The sequence below is a fragment of the Scyliorhinus torazame genome, chromosome 14 (assembly GCF_047496885.1).
Source record: "Scyliorhinus torazame isolate Kashiwa2021f chromosome 14, sScyTor2.1, whole genome shotgun sequence".
NCBI lineage: Eukaryota > Metazoa > Chordata > Chondrichthyes > Carcharhiniformes > Scyliorhinidae > Scyliorhinus > Scyliorhinus torazame.
This window is the reverse complement of record NC_092720.1, coordinates 171,823,024-171,841,744: the sequence shown is the minus strand read 5'-3', so window position 1 is coordinate 171,841,744 and position 18,721 is coordinate 171,823,024. Positions and strand designations below refer to the sequence as shown.

At 49.3% G+C, this 18,721-nt stretch overlaps 1 protein-coding gene across 1 annotated transcript in view; it reads left to right on the top strand.

Moving 5' to 3' along the window:
- Positions 1–462: 462 nt before the first annotated feature.
- The window catches only part of LOC140390220 (zinc finger SWIM domain-containing protein 1-like), a 31,162-nt gene continuing 12,903 nt past the window's right edge, over positions 463–18,721 (top strand). The window contains exons 1-6 of the mRNA XM_072475190.1: positions 463–708; positions 1,770–2,052; positions 5,673–5,781; positions 9,048–9,246; positions 12,292–12,727; positions 16,556–17,475. Of these exons, the coding sequence (XP_072331291.1) occupies positions 1,796–2,052; positions 5,673–5,781; positions 9,048–9,246; positions 12,292–12,727; positions 16,556–17,475 (1,921 nt within the window). The 5' untranslated portion in view covers positions 463–708; positions 1,770–1,795. The remainder of the gene's footprint in view (positions 709–1,769; positions 2,053–5,672; positions 5,782–9,047; positions 9,247–12,291; positions 12,728–16,555; positions 17,476–18,721) is intronic.

The following is an 18,721-nucleotide window of genomic DNA, read 5'->3' as shown; positions in this document are numbered from 1 at the left end:
TACTTCCCTGAAGATATGTTTTTATTGACATTTGATGAGTTTCACAGTCACAGAGTCGAGCTTTTAATTCCAGATTTTATTAATTTAATTTAAATTTCACCAGCTGCTGTGTGGGATTTGAACCCATGGGGAGTGGAAGGTGATTGGTGTGGGGTATATGCACAGGCATAGACAAGTTGGCCTGAATGGCCTGTTCCTGTAGGCCCTTCGAGCTTCAATGTAAACATTGACCAGCTGAACAGACACTGAAGGAATCTTTGATGCCTCTCGCTCTTCTTCACCAGAAATCTCACTTGGACCATTCCTTGGTGCTGATGGCTCTTGAGAGATCCGGGTGAGGACACAGGACGTGACCGGGTCATTCATTATCTGCTAGCAGCTGCTGCTTTGACAAGATAACTTGATTAAGCCCCCATCTCGTCAGCGTAACCATGGGGACCCCCAGGTGGCCATCCTGAGCAGCTTGCCAGGGCCATCCGGAGCAGCTTGCCGGGGCCATCGGAGCAGCTTGCCGGGGCCATCCGGAGCAGCTTGCCGGCGGCCATCCGGAGCAGCTTGCCGGCGGCCATCCAGAGCAGCTTGCCGACGGCCATCCGGAGCAGCTTGCCGACGGCCATCCGGAGCAGCTTGCCCGCGGCCAACCAGAGCAGCTTGCTGGCGGCCATCTTGAGCAGCTGGATCCTGGAATTGTGAGTGAATGCTTTCTAGGTAATTATCTCAAGTGGCGCAGCCCCAGCGTGTGCACTCTCAGTAGCAATGTCGGGAATGACCTTGTGTGCATGCAGACAAGGAGGATCCTCGGATCTCTTTACACAGAGTTGTTGCATCTGATGTGATGCTTCCCTGGAGTCTTCATTGCATGTCCACCTGCCTCTGATTGCTCCACCCTCGGGGGCCCCGGCCATTGGTCAGCCCACACGTCCATCTGCGCAAAGCATCATTTTCCCAACCAATTGACATCTAACAAATTCTTCAGGACCTGATTGGATGACTGGGCTTGTCAGTCAGGTAACCATCTTCCCTGTAAATACGTTATCAATTCTTATAAATAATGAGCAAGGACGTTCAAGGAAAATAACCACCAAAGAAAAATAACTTTTTTGTGACTCCAATTTTGCTCCTGGTTTTTTCCTGCCGTGTCCTGGAGGTGAATCTTCAATTCCCGGATGCACTAGGATAACGGGAGTATTGGCAACCTCCCATGTCTGTGCCATTTCATAGAATCATAGAACCCCTACTGTGCAGAAGGGGGCCATTTGACCCATGAAGTCCGCACCGCCCCTCTGAAAGAGCACCCCAACTAGCCCCATTCCACACCCTATTCCTGTAATCCCGCCTAACCTTTGAACACAAAAGAATAGTTTGTCATGGGAAATCCACCTAACCATATCTTTGGGCGGTGGGATGAAACTGGAGCACCCGGAGGAAACCCACGCAAACAAGGGGAGAATGTGCACACTGCACAGAGAGAATCTCCCAAGGCCGGAATTGAACCTGGACCCCAGGCGCTGTGAGGCAGCAGTGCGGGTCATTGTGCCACAGTGCCGCACATTTGAGTGCTGGCAAGAGTCAGCATCTCCATTGGGCAAGGAACCAATTGGATGTCATTAGCAGCCTTGAGGGCATGGAGTCGGAGTAGCAACCGAGGGGTCTGGAGTTCAAACACCGGCCAATCCACACTGACCCCCCCTTCCTGCTCACGCTCCACTCTTTCAGGCGTTCTGCTCCCTGAATTCTTGTCTGACCTGTCTCTCCTGTGGTTTCTCCAGAGCTCCTGCTCTCCACGGCAGACACCATGTTCCAAGTAATGGGGTTTCAAGTGGGCGCCGAGTTCTCATCGTACAGTGACCTGCATCGCGAGTTCAGGCGCTACCAGCGGGCCTATGCCGTGCAGCTGTGGACGAGGCACTCGCGGACCATCGAGGCCCAGAGGCGGAGGGCACCCAAGCGGCCCATGAACGACGCACTCAAGTTCGCCGAGATTGACTACGCCTGCATTCATGGCGGCAAATTATTCAGAGCCAAAGGCACTGGAAAGCGGACGAACCAGAGGTGAGGAGGTGCCAGCCTTCCTGAAATTGCCCAGCTCACTCTGTCGTCGCTCAGTAGCTCTACTCGACAGGGCACTCACCTCACTCTTTTTAGCTTTTTTACAGAGTGACTTATTGGGGCAGCACGGTAGCATAGTGGTTAGCACAATTTCTTCACAGCTCCAGGGTCCCAGGTTCGATTCCCGGCTTGGGTCACTGTCTGTGCGGAGTCTGCACGGTCTCCCCGTGTGTGCGTGGGTTTCCTCCGGGTGCTCCGGTTTCCTCCCACAGTCCAAAGATGTGCAGATTAGGTGGATTTGCCGTGATAAATTGCCCTTCGTGTCCAAAATTGAACTTAGTGTTGGGTGGGGTTACGGGGATAGGGTGGACGTGTGGGCTTGGGTAGGGTGCTCTTTCCAAAAGCTGGTGCAGACCCGATGGACCAAATGGCCTGCTTCTGTACTGTAAATTCTATTCCGATCTGGGGAGGGGTGGTGGAAAAAAGCTTTATCGTAATTTTTAAAAGAGATGCAGGGAACCACTAAAAGGCTGTAAGATGTAGGAGAGGAGTAGGCCTTCTAACAGGACTAGTCAGGTTAGATGCAAGAAGGATGTTCCTGATAGTGGGGTTGTCCAAAACCAGGGAGTCACAATCTGAGGATATGCGGTAGACCGTTGAAGACAGATGAGGGGAAATTTCTTCACTGAGAGTGGTGAATCTGGAATCCGTTACCACAGGAAGCCGCTGAGGCCATAATATTGTATATTTTCAAGAAGCAGTTACATATAGCACTTGGGGTGAATGGGATCAAAGGATACGGGGGGGGAAAGTGGGGTTAGGTTTTTGAGTTGGATGATCATAATGAATGGCGCAGCAAGCACGAAGGGCCAAATAGCCACCACCTATTTTCTCTGCGTCTGCTTCGTCAAAAAAAGGGGAAACAAATTCTAGGGCTGTGGGAAAAGAGCTTTGGAGTGGGACTGTTTGTGCGCCCCTTTCAGATAACTAGAATGGCCTCCAGCCCTCAGTGTATGATTGGTTGGGGAAGGTGGGGGGTGAAAGACAGCCTCCTCAGCCTCGCACCTGTCAACATCTGGCCATGGAGAATAAAACTGAGTCAGAAGGTTGTGAGTATGACTCCCACTCCCGAGACTGGGACAAAAATCCCGGCTGACCACTCCAATGCCATGCTGAGGGAGTGCTGCACTGTTGAACATTCCGTCTTTTGGATAAAGCTATATACCCAGACCCCTGCCAATGCCCTGTTGGGTGGATGTGGAAAGATCCCATGAAAGAGTTATGCCCAATCTCCTGGCCAATATTTATCCTTTAACCATCCCTGCTTGAAATCATTGCAGTTTAGATGTGGGAGCTTGGTGCACAGAAATTTGCTGCCACAATCCCGACATTTCAACCATGACCACATTTAAAAGGAGAGATGAGCTGCAAAGCGGTTTGGGAAGTAAAGAGGCACAATATAAATTGCCTGTTCCACTCCTGCTAAGTAGTGAGTATAAGCATCTGCAGGAATACTGCCTTTGCTTCGGCCTTGTCTGTTGACAAATTTTAGAACCATAGAAAAGTTCCTGCTCAGAAAGTGGCCGTTCAGCCCATCGTGTCTGCGCCGGCCAACGAAAAGGAGGGAAAAAAATGCACATCTTATTCTAATCCCGCTTTCTAGCACCTGGTCTGTAGCCTTGCCGGTTCCAGCAATTCAGATGCAGATCCAGGTACCATTTTAAATGAGTTGAGCAGTTCAGCCTCAACCACCAATTTAGGCAGCGAATTCCAAACGCTCTCCACCCTCTGGGCGAAAATGCTTCATGTCTTTCCTAATCTTTCTCCCAATCACCTTAAATCTGTGCCCCCTGGTAATTGACCCCTCAGCAAGGGAGAAAACAAGTATTTCATGCCCACCTTGTCTTGGTCCTCCATAATTTTATATTCCTCAATATGAATACGGCTGATCTGAGGTCAGCTCTGTTCTAAGGAAAATCGCCCAAGCATATCTAATCTGTCCTCATAGCTGCAATGTCCAAGCCCTGCCAATGTTCTTGGAGATCCCCTCTGCACTCTATCCAGATCCATTATGTTCTTCCTGTAATGTGACCAGGTCTGTGTGCACAACTCCAGCTTAGCATCGTAGAATAGTCACAGCACAGAAGGAGGCCCTTCGGCCCATTGTCTCCATGCCAGCCCTCCGCAAACGCAACTCACCGAGGCCCCCTCCCCGTCTTTCTCGGTAGTCCTTCAAATACTTCCTACTCTGTGTTGGTCCAATTACCCTATTGAAGTCACAATTAAACCTACCCCCATTGTGCACTCTGGCAGTGCATTTCCAGATCCTAACTACCCACTGCTTGAAATAAGTTTTTCCTCATGTCGAACTCTGATTCTTTTGTGCCAGGTATCTTATCCCAGTGCCCTGTGGTTTTTTACCCATCCATCGATAGGAACAGTGTTTCCCTATCTGCTCCAACCAGATCCCTCACGGTTTTGAACACTGCAATCAAATCTCCTCCCAACCTCTTATTTTAAGAAGGTTGTCCAATATATCCACATAACTGGTCCGCTATTCTGGAATTTATTTCTGGGACTGTGCCAAATGGGCACTTTGGCGGGAAACTGTGCACTTGTGAAGTCCATTCCTCACCTGTATTCAAGAAGGGTTGGTAGGGCAGAGAGGGGGGAAATGGGGTTCAAATAAACCAAGAATGAATTGACATATTTGAATAAGCTTGATTCGCAAATAGACCTGACCACCCATGTTGTAATTCTGTTTTACGTTCTCGCTGTCAGTAAACCGGAATTTAATAACATTTCTATGGAACATACGAATTAGAAGCAGGAGTAGGCCACTCGGCCCTTCAAGCCTGCTCCGCTGCTCAATAAGAAAACGGCTGAGCTGACTGCAAACTCCTACCTACCCTTAGTTGAAGGGTCGGTTACGAGGGGACACAAATTCAAGGTGAGGGGCAGGAGTTTTAGGAGTGATGAACCTTTTTACCCAGAGGGTGGTGACAGTCTGGAATGCACTGCCTGGGAGTGTGGTAGAGGTAGGTTACCTCACTTCCTTTTAAAAAGTACCTGGATGAGCACTTGGCACGTCATAACATCCAAGGCTATGGGCCAAGTGCTGGCAAATGGAATTAGGTAGGTGGGTCAGGTGTTTTTCATGTGTCAGAGCAGACTCGATGGACTGATGGTCCTCTTCTGCATTTTGTGATAACATTTCACTTCCTTGTTAAGCAAGAATCTACCTATCTCTGCCTTAAAAATATTCAAAGACTCTTCTCCCACTGCCTTTTGAGGAAGAGAGTTCCAAAGATTTATTAATTTGTCTGTCTTCAATGAGCGATCCCTTATTTTTAAACAGTGACCCCCCTAGTTCTAATTTCTCCCACAAGAGGAAACATCCTCTCCACATCCACCCTGTCAATACCCCTCAGCATCTTCAAGGTTTCAATCAAGTCACTTCTGATTCTTCTGAAGTCCACCGGATGCAAGTCTAGCCTGTCCAACTTTTCCTCAAGATAACAGTGCGAACGACTAGCGCGGGATTGTGTACCAATTCAAAAGGAAACTCAAAGCCAGTCCTGCCCCACTCTTACTTACACGATGCTGCTCATTGTCTGTTACAGAACCAACAAGACCAGATGCCCCTGCGTTATTAAAGTTCGCCTCTCTCCGGATGGGGACAAGTTTGTGGTGAAAGAGATGATTGAATCGCATAACCACACCATACAGGAGGTAAGTGAAATCCAGTGGAAATCCGGACACCATCACTGCTGTACGATGAACTGCTGCCTGCTGCACACACACCTCCCCCTCTCCCAAGTTCAGGCTCCCAAGTGGGGCTGTTTAGCACAGGGCTAAATCACTGGCTTTGAAAGCAGACCAAGGCAGGCCAGCAGCATGGTTCAATTCGCGTAACAGCTTCCCCGAACAGGCGCCGGAATGTGGCGACTAGGGGCTTTTCACAGTAACTTATTATTTGAAGCCTACTTGTGACAATAAGCGATTTCATTTCATTGTAAAAGTGTACAGGATGCTGTTATGACACCCAGGGCTAGTATGCGGTCAATTCTTGCCCCAAATGGTCCGGAGTCACAGCACAACTGAATAACCAATAATTCTTAGAAAATTACCCAAAAGATGTGGACCTTGGCTGCCCAATAATTACAGTCACCAGATTTGTAGGTTCAAACACAATTACTTTTATTTATACCAAGTACTATAATGGAATATGCAGCAAAACAACTGGTTGACTATCTAATTCCCCACTTGAACGTGCCCTCCGCCCTCTATACATAATATATATATATAATATATATATATATATATACACACACACACACACACACACACTGACTCACATAAGACAGACAGACCTGGAGGGGAAGAAAGGGGATCAAAAAATAAGTAAAAAGAATCCTTGTTTCAAATGAGTGTTTCCAGCACCTTGCTCCTCTCAGACTTTATTTTCCGTTTGAGGTTTCTGCTGTAGATTCTTTCAGGCCTCTGTAGTTTCAGGAATACAGCACTCACAGCCTTTCTGGAGGGGGAGAGAAAAGCAGGTCCTTGTCTTTGTGTGTCTAGGAGTCAACTTCTCCCTGAGGTCTCAGAACCCTCCCACTGGGATGTGATCCAATCACCACCAGTTACTGGGCAGAATACGGCCTTTTGGCCAATTCATTGACCACCGGCCAATCAATCAAACAGAGTTCCACCCCATCTGTCACTCTGGTGCTGAAAGTCTGAGGTATCCTGTTCAGACTGGCAGAGTGTTCTCTGTAACGTCTGAGTTCCTCATTCTCTGTGCTAAACTTATAGCTTCATGTCCACATCATCTGTGGATCAAAAATGATAACTGTAAAAGAAAAGGGAAAAAACAGGAAGGATCATTGCAATCTACAGAAGTCTGCCAAACCTTCTTAAACCACTGGCATTGTGACTGATTCTGTCACCTTTTTCTATCCATTCATGGGGAGTGAGTATCGCTGGCTGGGCCATCCCTAATTGCCCTTGAACTTGAGTGGCTTGCTCGGCCATTTCAGGGAGCATTTCAGAGTCGATCACGTTGGTCAGACCGGGTAAGGTTGGCAGATTTCCTTCACAAAATACCATTAGTGAACACTTGAGTTTTGTGGCAATCAATGCTAACTTCATGGTCATAGTTACTGAGTCTAACTTTCAATTCTAGGTTTTATGAATTTAATTGAAACTCCACCAGCTGCCATGGTGGGATTTGAACCAGTATCCCTTGAGCATAACCATGGGTCTCTGGATTACTAGCCCAGTGATGTTGCCACCGTCCGGGAAGCGCTGTAGAATTGCACCAAGGATGCAATCCTCTTGAGCGATGTGCGTAGTGATGGAAAAGAATCCTAGAAGGAGGCCTTTCGGCCTCTCCTTCATATGCCTGTTCTCCCAGAACAACTCGCTTCTAACCAACTTTTCTCTGTAAACCTTGTTTTGTTTTTTTATTTACGTAATGATCCAGTCCCCCTTTTGAATGCCGCGATTGGACCTGCCTCCAAACATGTAAGGTGCAAACTTCAGCAGTGAGAGACTGGTGAAGAGCACACCATTCCTGTCAAATTTCAGATACCACACCTCCAGCTGCTTCTGACACCACGGGGAGATTCTCCTTTACACGGTGACGCACATGGTCTCTTTGAAACGGTGAGTTGCTGACGCACAGTCATGAACACGCGGGCACCAACACGTGTCGTCCAGTCCATGGAATCATTGGTGCTCAAAGTGACAAGCAATTGGTCACCGAGGCACAAGTCACGTGCCGCTGACATGGGGAGCTATGGATGTGCAGTCAGGGACACAGATAGGCAGAGTGAGGTGCTCGTTGACTGCGCAGTCATGCACAAACACAGCTTCATACAACTCTCATATGAACTCTCATGAAAGCGCCACGTGTAATGCAGCTCGCTGCCTTAGTAAGAATGATGCATTGAAAAGAGAACAGGACTGTGGCTGTAAATGTATGATAATGACTGATAATTTCAATAGGGAATTGAAGGGGAATGCCTTTACTCTGTTATGTAAGAGCGATGTTAGAAACAAGGAATTAAAACAGAAAATGCTGGAAACACTCAGCAGGTCTGGCAGCATCTGTGGAGAGTGAAACAGAGTTAACGTTTCGAGTCTATGACTCTTCAGAGCTTTTAGTCAATACGCGGTTAGAATTTGGAACTGCAGAGGGGAGCTGAGTAAATTAAATGCATTTCAGCTAAAGGACGACAAACGCAAGAGAGAAAGAACTGGGCAGATATATTGATGAGCTTAGACTAACATTCAGTGCAACGTGATGCAGTGGAAAACCGATCCTCACTTAGACTGCAGTTAATGGAGTATATTTCCATCTCCATAACATCACCCGATTCAGCTCATCTAAAAGCCTCCTTGCCTTCGCTACCTGTGGACTCAACTATTGTCATGCTCTCCCGGTCGGCTCTCTCACATTCTGCTCTCTGTAATCTTGAAGTCGTCCACAGTTCTGTCGCCCACGTCACAAACTGGCACCAAGTCCTGTTCCCTATCAGCCAAGTCAACCAGAGTGCCGGTTAAGCACCCTCTCGAGTTTAAAATTCTCGTCCTTGTTTTCCACTCCTTCCCATGGCCTTGCCCCTCCCTATCTCTAACCTCTCCAGCCGCCCATTACCCCCTCAAAATCTGGTCTATTGACGATCCCAGGTTTTAATTGAACGATTGCTCACGGACCCTTCAGCTGTGTTAGCTTCGAGCTCTGGAGTTAACTCCAAAAGCCTCACTGTTACTCCCGCTCTCTCTAAATCACACTCCTCCATTCGGACACGCCTCAAAACCTCCCCCTTTGACCAGGCTTTTCGTCATCTCACTGTTATACTCCTGTTAGTGGTTTGGTGTTGTATTCTGTTATACAATGCTCCTGTACGACGTTGCAGCTTTTAATCCGTGAGATAAATTACAGTTTACTGTTATTCAAATATTAAAAGGTGTTCACTCTTCCCAACTGGCAGGTTGAAAGGGAACGCCGCCCGCATCAAAGACGTTTCGACAAAGCTGCACAGAATAACAGAGCAGATATTACAGAGAGCCTGGGGAACACCACAGAGCTAGGCATCCAGCAGGAAGACAATCCCAGAGACAAGCGGACCAGTTGGAAAATGAACCAGACGAACCTGGAGAAAATGGTGCCAGTGCTAGCATCTGTGAAGGGTATGTGTCATTGTCCCCTACCTCAATGATAGCACACTGCTCCCTCATTTTCCCCCACTGTCCCCTACATCAGTGATAGCACACTGCTCCCTCTCTGTCCCACACTGACCGCTATCTCAATGATAGCACACTGCTCCCTCACTGTCCCCTACCCCAGTGATAGCACACTGTTCTATCACTGTCCCCAACCCCAGTGGGAGCACACTGCTCCCTCCTCCACCTCTTACCCTGTGTGACATTGTAAATGCATGCATGCCCCGTCTCTGTATTGATGGTCTGAATGGCCTGGTTAACAGGCTCGGTGAGATTCATGGCCTGTGTGGCAGTATCGATGGACTGAATGGCCAATGTGACAGCATTGATAGGGTGTGCCATTCGGCCAACTCTCTGCCCTTATTCCTGTGGCTGTGTTTGCAGCAGGGTATCCCTGGAGATGGAGGACACGGTGTACACTCGTCGGCTTGCTGCTCTCCGTGGCCGGTGGGCGCATGGGGCCTGGAGTGCATCATCAGCCTGGGAACACTTTTCATTGAATTTATTGTGTTTCCTTTGAAAGTTTTGCCTTTAGTTGGATTTCTCATTTTATTTTTCAAAAAAGCATTAAAATGAGCAAATTGTTCTGTATGGGGCAGCATGGTGACACAGTGGTTAGCACTGCGGCCTCACGGCGCCAGGGACCTGGGTTCAGTTCTGGGCTTGGGTGACTGTGGAGTTTGCACGTTATCCCCATGTCTGCGTGGGTTTCCTCTGGGTGCTCCGGTTTCAGTCCAGAGATATGCAAGTTAGGTGCATTGGCCATGATAAAACTGCCCCTTAGTGTCCAAAGATGTGCAGTTTAGATCCGTATTTTTCAAACTTTTTTTCTGGGGACCCATTTACCAAACGGCCGACCTCAGCGACCCACGCCGGTCAACCTTCGCAACCCACTATTTTCTCTTACCTTTAATGCGAGAGGTGAGCCTGCTTGGTCCTCACGATCTCACTACAATCAGGTTCACAGTAGGAGAGGTAAAACATAGTTAGCATCCCAGTTTCATCAGCAAATGAATCAGCCAGAGAGGACAATTTCTCGAGCTGGAAAGCGTGGATTTCGTACCTCAGTTCATAAACTCTGAGTAGCTCCCCTGTTGACTGATCATTATAGTAACTCTTCAAGTGGATGAAGTCCACTGTCATTGGGATTGACTGGTCACTATTTCTATTCAATGCTTTAATGTAGTCTAACGGTCTGCAGGAATAACCTTATAGCCACCCTTCAGTACACAGAGGGTGATGATGTGATGATTTCCCATGGCTTTCATCATATCCTTTGCCAAACGTTCAGTTCTGTCCATGATTAAACCATGAGGAATATATACTCTCTCCAGATCATTACAGTAATGTTTAGGGATGCAAAACAGATCAAGGTCGTAGCCTTGTTCATCATCGGTGATCACCATGCAGTCAGCCGCTGCTATCGCACTTTGACCCAGGGTTCAGGTCCCAACACTCCTGGGCACGCATGCGCATTGCGCCCGCATTATTTTAGCTGGTCCCGGTCATCATTTTCATAGCCACTCGCAGCCCGCATTGTTAAAAGCTGGCTGTTGCGCGTGAATTCCCACGATCGGGAATGCTGCGATGGCCGGCTCTGCGACCCACCTGCGGGTTGCAACCCCCACTTTGAAAATGCCTGGGTTAAATGACAATATCCATGGATTGAACAGTCCAAATGACGGTATTGTTGGGCTGTACTGGTTGTGACAATATTGTTGTCTTAATGGTCTGTATAAGAGTATTGATGGGCTGAATTGCCTGGATAAGAGTGTCGCTGATTTGTATGGCCTGTATAACAGCAACATTGAACTGTATGGCCTGTGTAACAGGATCATTGAACTGTATTGGGTTGTTGGGGTGAAACCCAGGCAGACACGAGGAGAATGTGCAAACTCCACACAGACAGTGACCCGGGGTCAGGAGCAAACTCGCATCCCCAGTGCCGTAGGCAGCAGTGCTAACCACTGGGCCACTGTGCCGCTCCCGTATGGCCTGTATAACAGGATCGTTGAACTGTACGGCCTGTATAATGGTATCGATGAACTGTACAGCCTGTATAACGGTATCGATGAACTGTGCGGACTGTATAATGGTATCGAACTGTACAGACTGTATAATGGTATCGCTGAATTTTACAGACTGCAGAACGGTATTGATGACCTGATTGGCCTGTATAATAGTATTGATGAACTGTGCAAGCTGTACAACAGTATCGATGAACTGTATGGACTATATAACGGTATTGATGAACTGTACGGACTGTATAATGGTATTGATGAATTTTACGGACTGCATAACAGTATTGATGAACTCTACGGACTGTATAATGGTATTGATGTACTGTACATACTGTATAACAGTATTGATGTACTGTACAGACTGTATAACAGTATTGAACTGCACAGACTAACAGTATTGATGTACTGTACAGACTGTATAACAGTATTGATGTACTGTACAGACTGTATAACCATATTGATGTACTGTACAGACTATAACAGTATTGATGTACTGTACAGACTGTAACAGTATTGATATACTGTACAGACTGTGTAACAGTATTGATGTACTGTACAGACTGTATAACAGTATTGATGTACTGTACAGACTGTATAACAGTATTGATGTACTGTACAGCCTATAATAATATTGATGTACTGTACAGACTATAACAGTATTGACGTACTGTACAGACTGTGTAACAGTATTGATATACTGTACAGACTGTATAACGGCATCAATGAATTCCCCGGACTGTATAACCCTATCGATGAACTGATTGACCTGTATAACAGTATTGTTGAACTATACGGCCTGTATAACGGTACCGATGAACTCTAGGCCTGTAAAACAGTATTGTTGAACTGTACGGCCTGTATAGTAGTTTCGTTGGGCTGCAATGTGACAGTATCGATGGGCTCAAGGGCCTGTATAACAGTATCAGTTGGCTGAAGTGCTGTTCCTTTGCCTGTGTCCTGCTGACTTATCTGTGTGGACTCTTCTTTCCAGATGGCAATGTGGTGGTAGTAGTCAGCAAGGCCAATGTGCTCCAGGCCATCTACTTTCAGGACCACATCATGAAGCAAACGTTTGAGAAGTTCCCTGAGGTGCTGCTGATGGACTTTGTGCACAAGTGGGAGGACTTGTGGCTGCCCATGTTCCTGCTGCTGGTGATCGACGGAAATGGGGAGAGTGAGCTGGTGTGTCTGTGGTTCATGCAGAATGAGGAGCGTGAGACCATTAAGCAGCTGCTGCGCATCTTTAAGCAGAAGAACCCGGCAGCGGAGAGGATCCAGACGGTGATGTGCAGCGACAGACCATACTGTGGGGAGGTGGCCGCCGACGTCCTGCCCCACTCCAAGCTGGTCACTTGCCTCTTCCACACTCTGCGCGCCTTCCAGACGGACGTCACCACCGACAAGCTGCATGTGACAGCCGGACAGCAGTGAGTACTGACGTCCCATGACTGTCCCAGACCTGGGGGAGGGGGTCAGACATTGAGGCCCTTTATCCTTTGAAATTCTGTCAGTCAGGCTGTAACGAAACCTCTCCATCCGTGCTCACCTCCAATCCCCCCCTCCGCCTCCCCTCCTGTCCCCCCCGTCTCTATCCTCAGTGATTACATGGTAAGATGCTGGGGGTAGCGGGAGCCCTTTGTGGAGGAGTACTTTTGAGGAGAGGGCTAGGGACCCCAGGGAGAATAAAGAGCTGTCTGTCTTCCTTTCTGTCTCTATGTATCTCTATTTGCATCATGATATCTATACCTCTCAGCTATTTATCTGCCTACATCCATTGATATTTTAAAAAATCTTGAATTGGAAGTGTGGACTTCGCTGGCTCGGCCACTATTTATTGCCCATCTCTAATTACCAAATGAGTTTTGCTTTGGCAACATTCAAGCACAGGCCGAGTCTCTCGTGCAGAATTGAAGAGATTTGAGAGTGGTTCACAGATCTGATGTAGAATGAACAATGGCACCGCAAATTGGAGATCTTGTATATCTGTGGTGGTCAGTTTAGTTTTGGCACGGGCATATTTAATACTGACACCAGAGGGCATTGATCTTTCATAGGGTGAATAGCCATCATAGAACATACAGTGCAGAAGGAGGCCATTCGGCCCATCGAGTCTGCACCGACCCACTTAAGCCCTCACTTCCACCCTATCCCCGTAACCCATATAACCCCTCCTAACCTTTTTTTTGGTCATTAAGAGCAATTTACCATGGCCAGTCCACCTGACCTGCATGTCTTTGGACTGTGGGAGGAAACCGGAGCACCCGGAGGAAACCCACGCAGACACGGGGAGAACGTGCAGACTCCGCACAGGCAGTGACCCAGCGAGGAATCAAACCTGGGACCCTGGCGCTGTGAAGCCACAGTGCTAATCACTTGTGCTACTGTACTGTCCTATCACAAGGTAGATTGTAAAGAGAATGGGGCTACAACACACCCTTGCTCAATCCACCCCATCCAAATTTTGACGCCATTTGTTTCGGATCTCCTGGTCAAGACGATCGCAGTGATATCATCACAAAGGGAATTCAGTGTAGTGATGATGTTTCTTGGACATTTAAAGCTTTGGCGTGCAATCCACAGCGCCTCGTGATTCACCAAGTCAGATACTTTGGACATTTCGATGAACGCAATGAAGAGTTCCTGGTGGTGTTCACAACATTTTCTTTCTTGTTTTTTCTCCTGGCAAAGGAGGCCATGTCAGGGGTTCCTCTGGAAGTTCTAATGCCACACCATGTCTCTGCGAGGATTTCCTTAGCCACAGGAAGTAGATGATGCAGGTAAATGCAGACCAGGATTTTCCCTCGCGTGACCTAGAGGGAAATAGCTCGACGATCCCAAATCAAAATTTATCACCCTTCTTGAAGATGCCATCATGAGCCTGACCCGCCCCTATCCATTATTAACATCGAACCCCCTCACACCTGCCACTTTCCTAAAGTCTAGCAAGGGTGGGGAGTTGTTCTTCCTCCCAAATCCATAGGGTGAGTACAGGGAGTCTTGATGTGAGCGAAAGACCACCAGCTTTGGAAGATCCCATCTGGAATACCAGCTGGGCCACAGACTTTGTTTGCCATCTGTTCGATTGCTTGTTGCAACTCTCCCATCGATGGTTGTTCACCAATGGATTGTACCACAGGGTCCTTTAAAATTTGTTCATGGGATATGGATTTCGCTGGCTGGGCTGGCATTTATTGCCCATCCCTAATTGCCCGCAGTGAAACTTGAACTGCTGCAGTCGGTGTGGTGTAGGCACCCACAGTGCTGTTAGGGAGGGAGTTGCAGGATTTTGACACAGTGATGGATCGGCCGATATATCTCCCAGTCAGGACAGACTGGGGGAGAGCTGCAATTGTGCGTTCGCGGTTAAGGAGTTGTTTTGCAATGTGCTTTCCGGTGATGGGTGGCACTATCCCATGAGCAACTGGGTTTTGCCCAGTTAGCGTCGGCCTGTGGATTGTCCTGGTGATCTAAAAAAAACTTTGCATGTCATGAGTTCTGCAGATTGTTCGGGCTCTCGAGCTTTCGCTTCCCACCACTTGTCCTTTATTCTCAGGAATTGTCTTTGGGCATCAAAACTTGAGCGGTTGTAATGCTGCCTTATCATAGAATTTACAGTGCAGAAGGAGGCCATTTGGCCCATCGAGTCAGCACCGGCTCTTGGAAAGAGCACCCACTTAAGCCCCTACCTACGCCCCATCCCTGTAACGCAGTAACCCCACCTAACCTAAGGGCAATTTATCGTGGCCAATCCACCTAACCACATCTTTGGACTATGGGAGCAAATGGAGCACCGGAGGAAACCCACGCAAACTCAGGGAGAACGTGCAGACTCCGCACAGACAGTGACCCAAGTCGGGAATCGAATCTGGGACCCTGAAGCTGTGAAGCAACTGTACTAACCACTGCTACCAACTCTATGCACATGAGATAGAAACAGAAAGTGTGGGGGGAAGAAACTCAGCAGATCTGCTGCCATTTGCAGTGCGGGAAACAGTCGGAACATTTTGAGTCCAATATGATTTCTTTGGAACTAAGAGGTTGAAATGTAAACGGTTTTATTCTGTCGGGGAGGGTGCCGGGAGAGGAAAAGAGGAGATTATGGTTAGGTTAAAGAGTGGGGATTATTGGGGGCGGCACAGTGGCTAGCATTGCTGCCTCACGGCGCCGAGTTCCCAGGTTCGATCCCGGCTCTGGGTCACTGTCGGTGTGGCATTTGCACATTCTCCCCATGTTTGCGTGGGTTTCGCCCCCACAACCCAAAGATGTGCAGGGTCGGTGGATTGTCCATGCTAAATTACCCCTTAATTGGAAAAAAATGAATTGGGTAGTCTAAATGTTTTATTTTTTTTATTTTAAAGAGTGGGGATTATTAAGTGATAAAGATGTCATGGAATGCAAAGCAAAGTGAGTGGTAGTGTAGTAAAGACACACAGCATTAGTCGAGAGATGGTGCCAATTGCAGAATAAGGGTCAATACTGTCTGAAAATATCAGAATGTGTGAATTAGCAGAATAAAGTTCAGCACTGTCTGAAAGCAAGAACGACACAACATGTGAACAGTGAACTTCATACATCTGTCGTCTGCCAATATTTCGGAAAATAATTACCGTGTAAATGTGCCACTAGACGTGCAACCTCTCACCCACCTTAGCCCTGAACTTTGGAATTGTCTCTGACACAGCTTCTTTGTTCCCTCCTACCTCTCTCCTTTAAAATAAAAAGCACCTTCTTACCGGTCACCTGTCCTGACACCATTTTATGTGGCTGCCTGTCGAATTTGTGTCTGATTTCGCTCCTGAGGGTGTATATTTTTCTCAATGTGACCATAGAATTGTTACAGTGTAGAAGGTGGCCATTTGGCCCATCAAGTCTGCACCAATGCTCTGAAAGTGCACCCAACGTAGGCCCACTCTCTTGACCTATCCCTGTAACACCCTAACCCCACCTAACCTACACATCCCTGGATTGTGGGAGGAAACCCACGCAGACACGAGGAGACAGGCAAACTCCACACAGTCACCCAAGGCTGGAATTGAACCGTGTCCCTGGAGCTGTAAGGCAGAAATGCCACCGTTGCCCTGTATGTTGATGGCAAGTGACGTTAAAAGGACAGGCACAGGGTGACACCTGTGCAGAATAGTAACACTGTCTCGCGAGTGGCACTGATCGCAATGGAAGGCGCGCGAGGAGGAATGCTAAGGGCAGCTGCGGCAATGTTTCCTAATCTTGTTCTCCCCTCTCCCTCTGCCTTTCAGAAACCTGCTGCTGGAGATCCTCCACAACATGTGCTATGCAGCGTCGGCTGAGGAATACGACCTGCTGTACCACCAGCTCCTCGACACCAACACCCAGCGAGCCATCGACTACTTCCACCAGAACTGGCACGAGAACCGCAGCCAGTGGGTGGAGGGCTTCAAGCACGAGAGCGAGTCCTATCTGATCAGCACCATCAACCGGGTAGAGCAGCTGGGCCAGAAGCTGCAGGCGGCGATGGGAAAGTTCACCGACTCGGCCACCTTTGTGCAGGGCCTGTTGAAGGCCGTGGACTCGCTGCGGACGGAGTGCGACCACCGGACCGTGCGCATGTTCCAGAAGTCACCCCTCGTGGCACTGGAGGCCAGCTCCGCCGCCTCTGACTACTTTGGCCTCCTCACCGGCTTTGCCTTCTCGCGGGTACAGCGAGAGCTGGAGGAGGCCCAGTGGGTGACCTTCCTCAGCGTGGAGGGCGAGCAGGCGCAGCCCGTCTGCCGCCGGCGGGCTGTGGTGACAGGCCTAAGCAGCTGCCAGTGCGCCTTCCACACCTCCATGAAGCTGCCCTGCCGCCACATCCTGGCCTTCCGGCAGTTGCGGGGCGCCGACCTCTTTGAGCCGACTCTCTGCTCCCCCCGCTGGACCCGGGAGCACTACCTGAGGAACCACCCAGTCTTCCGCATCATCTCCGAGACCCCGGCCGCTGACGCCGCCCTGGTCCCGCCCCAGCAGCCTGAGTCGCCTAAAGAAGAGACAACACCCATGCAGCAGGAACAATACCACCAGGCCTTCAAGGTAGCTCAGAAACTCTCCGTGCTCGCTGCCGAATGTCCCACCGAGGAGTTTGACAGCTGCTTGGCTGTCTTGACTGCTGTCACCAACATCTGGGCCAGAGGTGGCCAGGTGCAAGTCACCGAGATTAATGGTTGGTAGAGCCGCAACTTCAGGGAATCAGTTGTAATCTAACGGGGGTGGGTGGAAAGTGGGGGAAGGGTGGGAGGGAACTGGGCGGGGTTAGTTGTGGAAGGTAGGAATCTCAAACGGGAAGAGTAGTAATGGAAGAATTGACCCTTCCCAGTCAAACAGACGTGTGCAAGCAAACACACTAGAAAAAGAACAAGTGTACATGAGCTAACGCACATAAACGGGTAGAAACGGGCGAGCAGACCGCATGCGCGAGTGGGTACACAAATGCGGCTACACACGAGCAGATAGACAAACTACCAGATGCACATATAAATGGCTACACACCACCAGCAGACTTGCGCAGATGAGTGGATACACAAACGAGAGTGCACACTGATGCGCTGCATCTCAGGCACGCCATAGGCGCACACAGATCCACACCAGACACATACAGGCCCACAGATGCATGCACTCGTACACAAAGCCACACAAGCCTGCACACACAGCCCCGCATGCGTTCTCATGCCCAGACATGCGCGCCTACACAGACCCATACGCACGCACACAGGCCCATACAAGTATGTGTGCACAGGCCCACACCAACAGGCCTACGCATGCACACAAACAGGCTCACATGTACACAAACAAGCGAGCATGCACACAAACAGGCCCACAAGCGGCCACAGGCCCCCCACGTAAGCAGCCCGCCGCACGCAGGCCTTCCCCACGCACTCGCGCATACGCACAACCAGGTGCCACACTCACGCACATACACACACAGCCCCCCCCTCACATACACAGACCCTCCCGTACATACTCATACAGCCACCCCACACACCCACAGGCCCCCTGCGCGCGCACACAGCCCCTCCCTCCCCACACACACAGGCCCCCACCCCACAGAAAGGCCCCACATGCGCAAGCACACATACAGAGCCCCCAACACACACACATGCAGGACCCCCCCTCCTCCCCCCCACACACACACAGGCCCCTCCCAACTTCTGCACATATACAGCACCTCCCCCTACACATAAACATACATACAGCCACCCCCCACACACAGGCCACCCCACACGCAGCCCCCCCCCCACAGACACATATATGGCCATACGGCCCCCCCTCCTGCACACACAGATCCCCCCTACCCCCACACACAGGCCCCACACCCTCATACACGGCGACCACACATACCCGTGTATGGTATGGACACCGAAGCAAACGAGTGGAATCACACTCGGATCCAGACTATCTCTGATATTAGG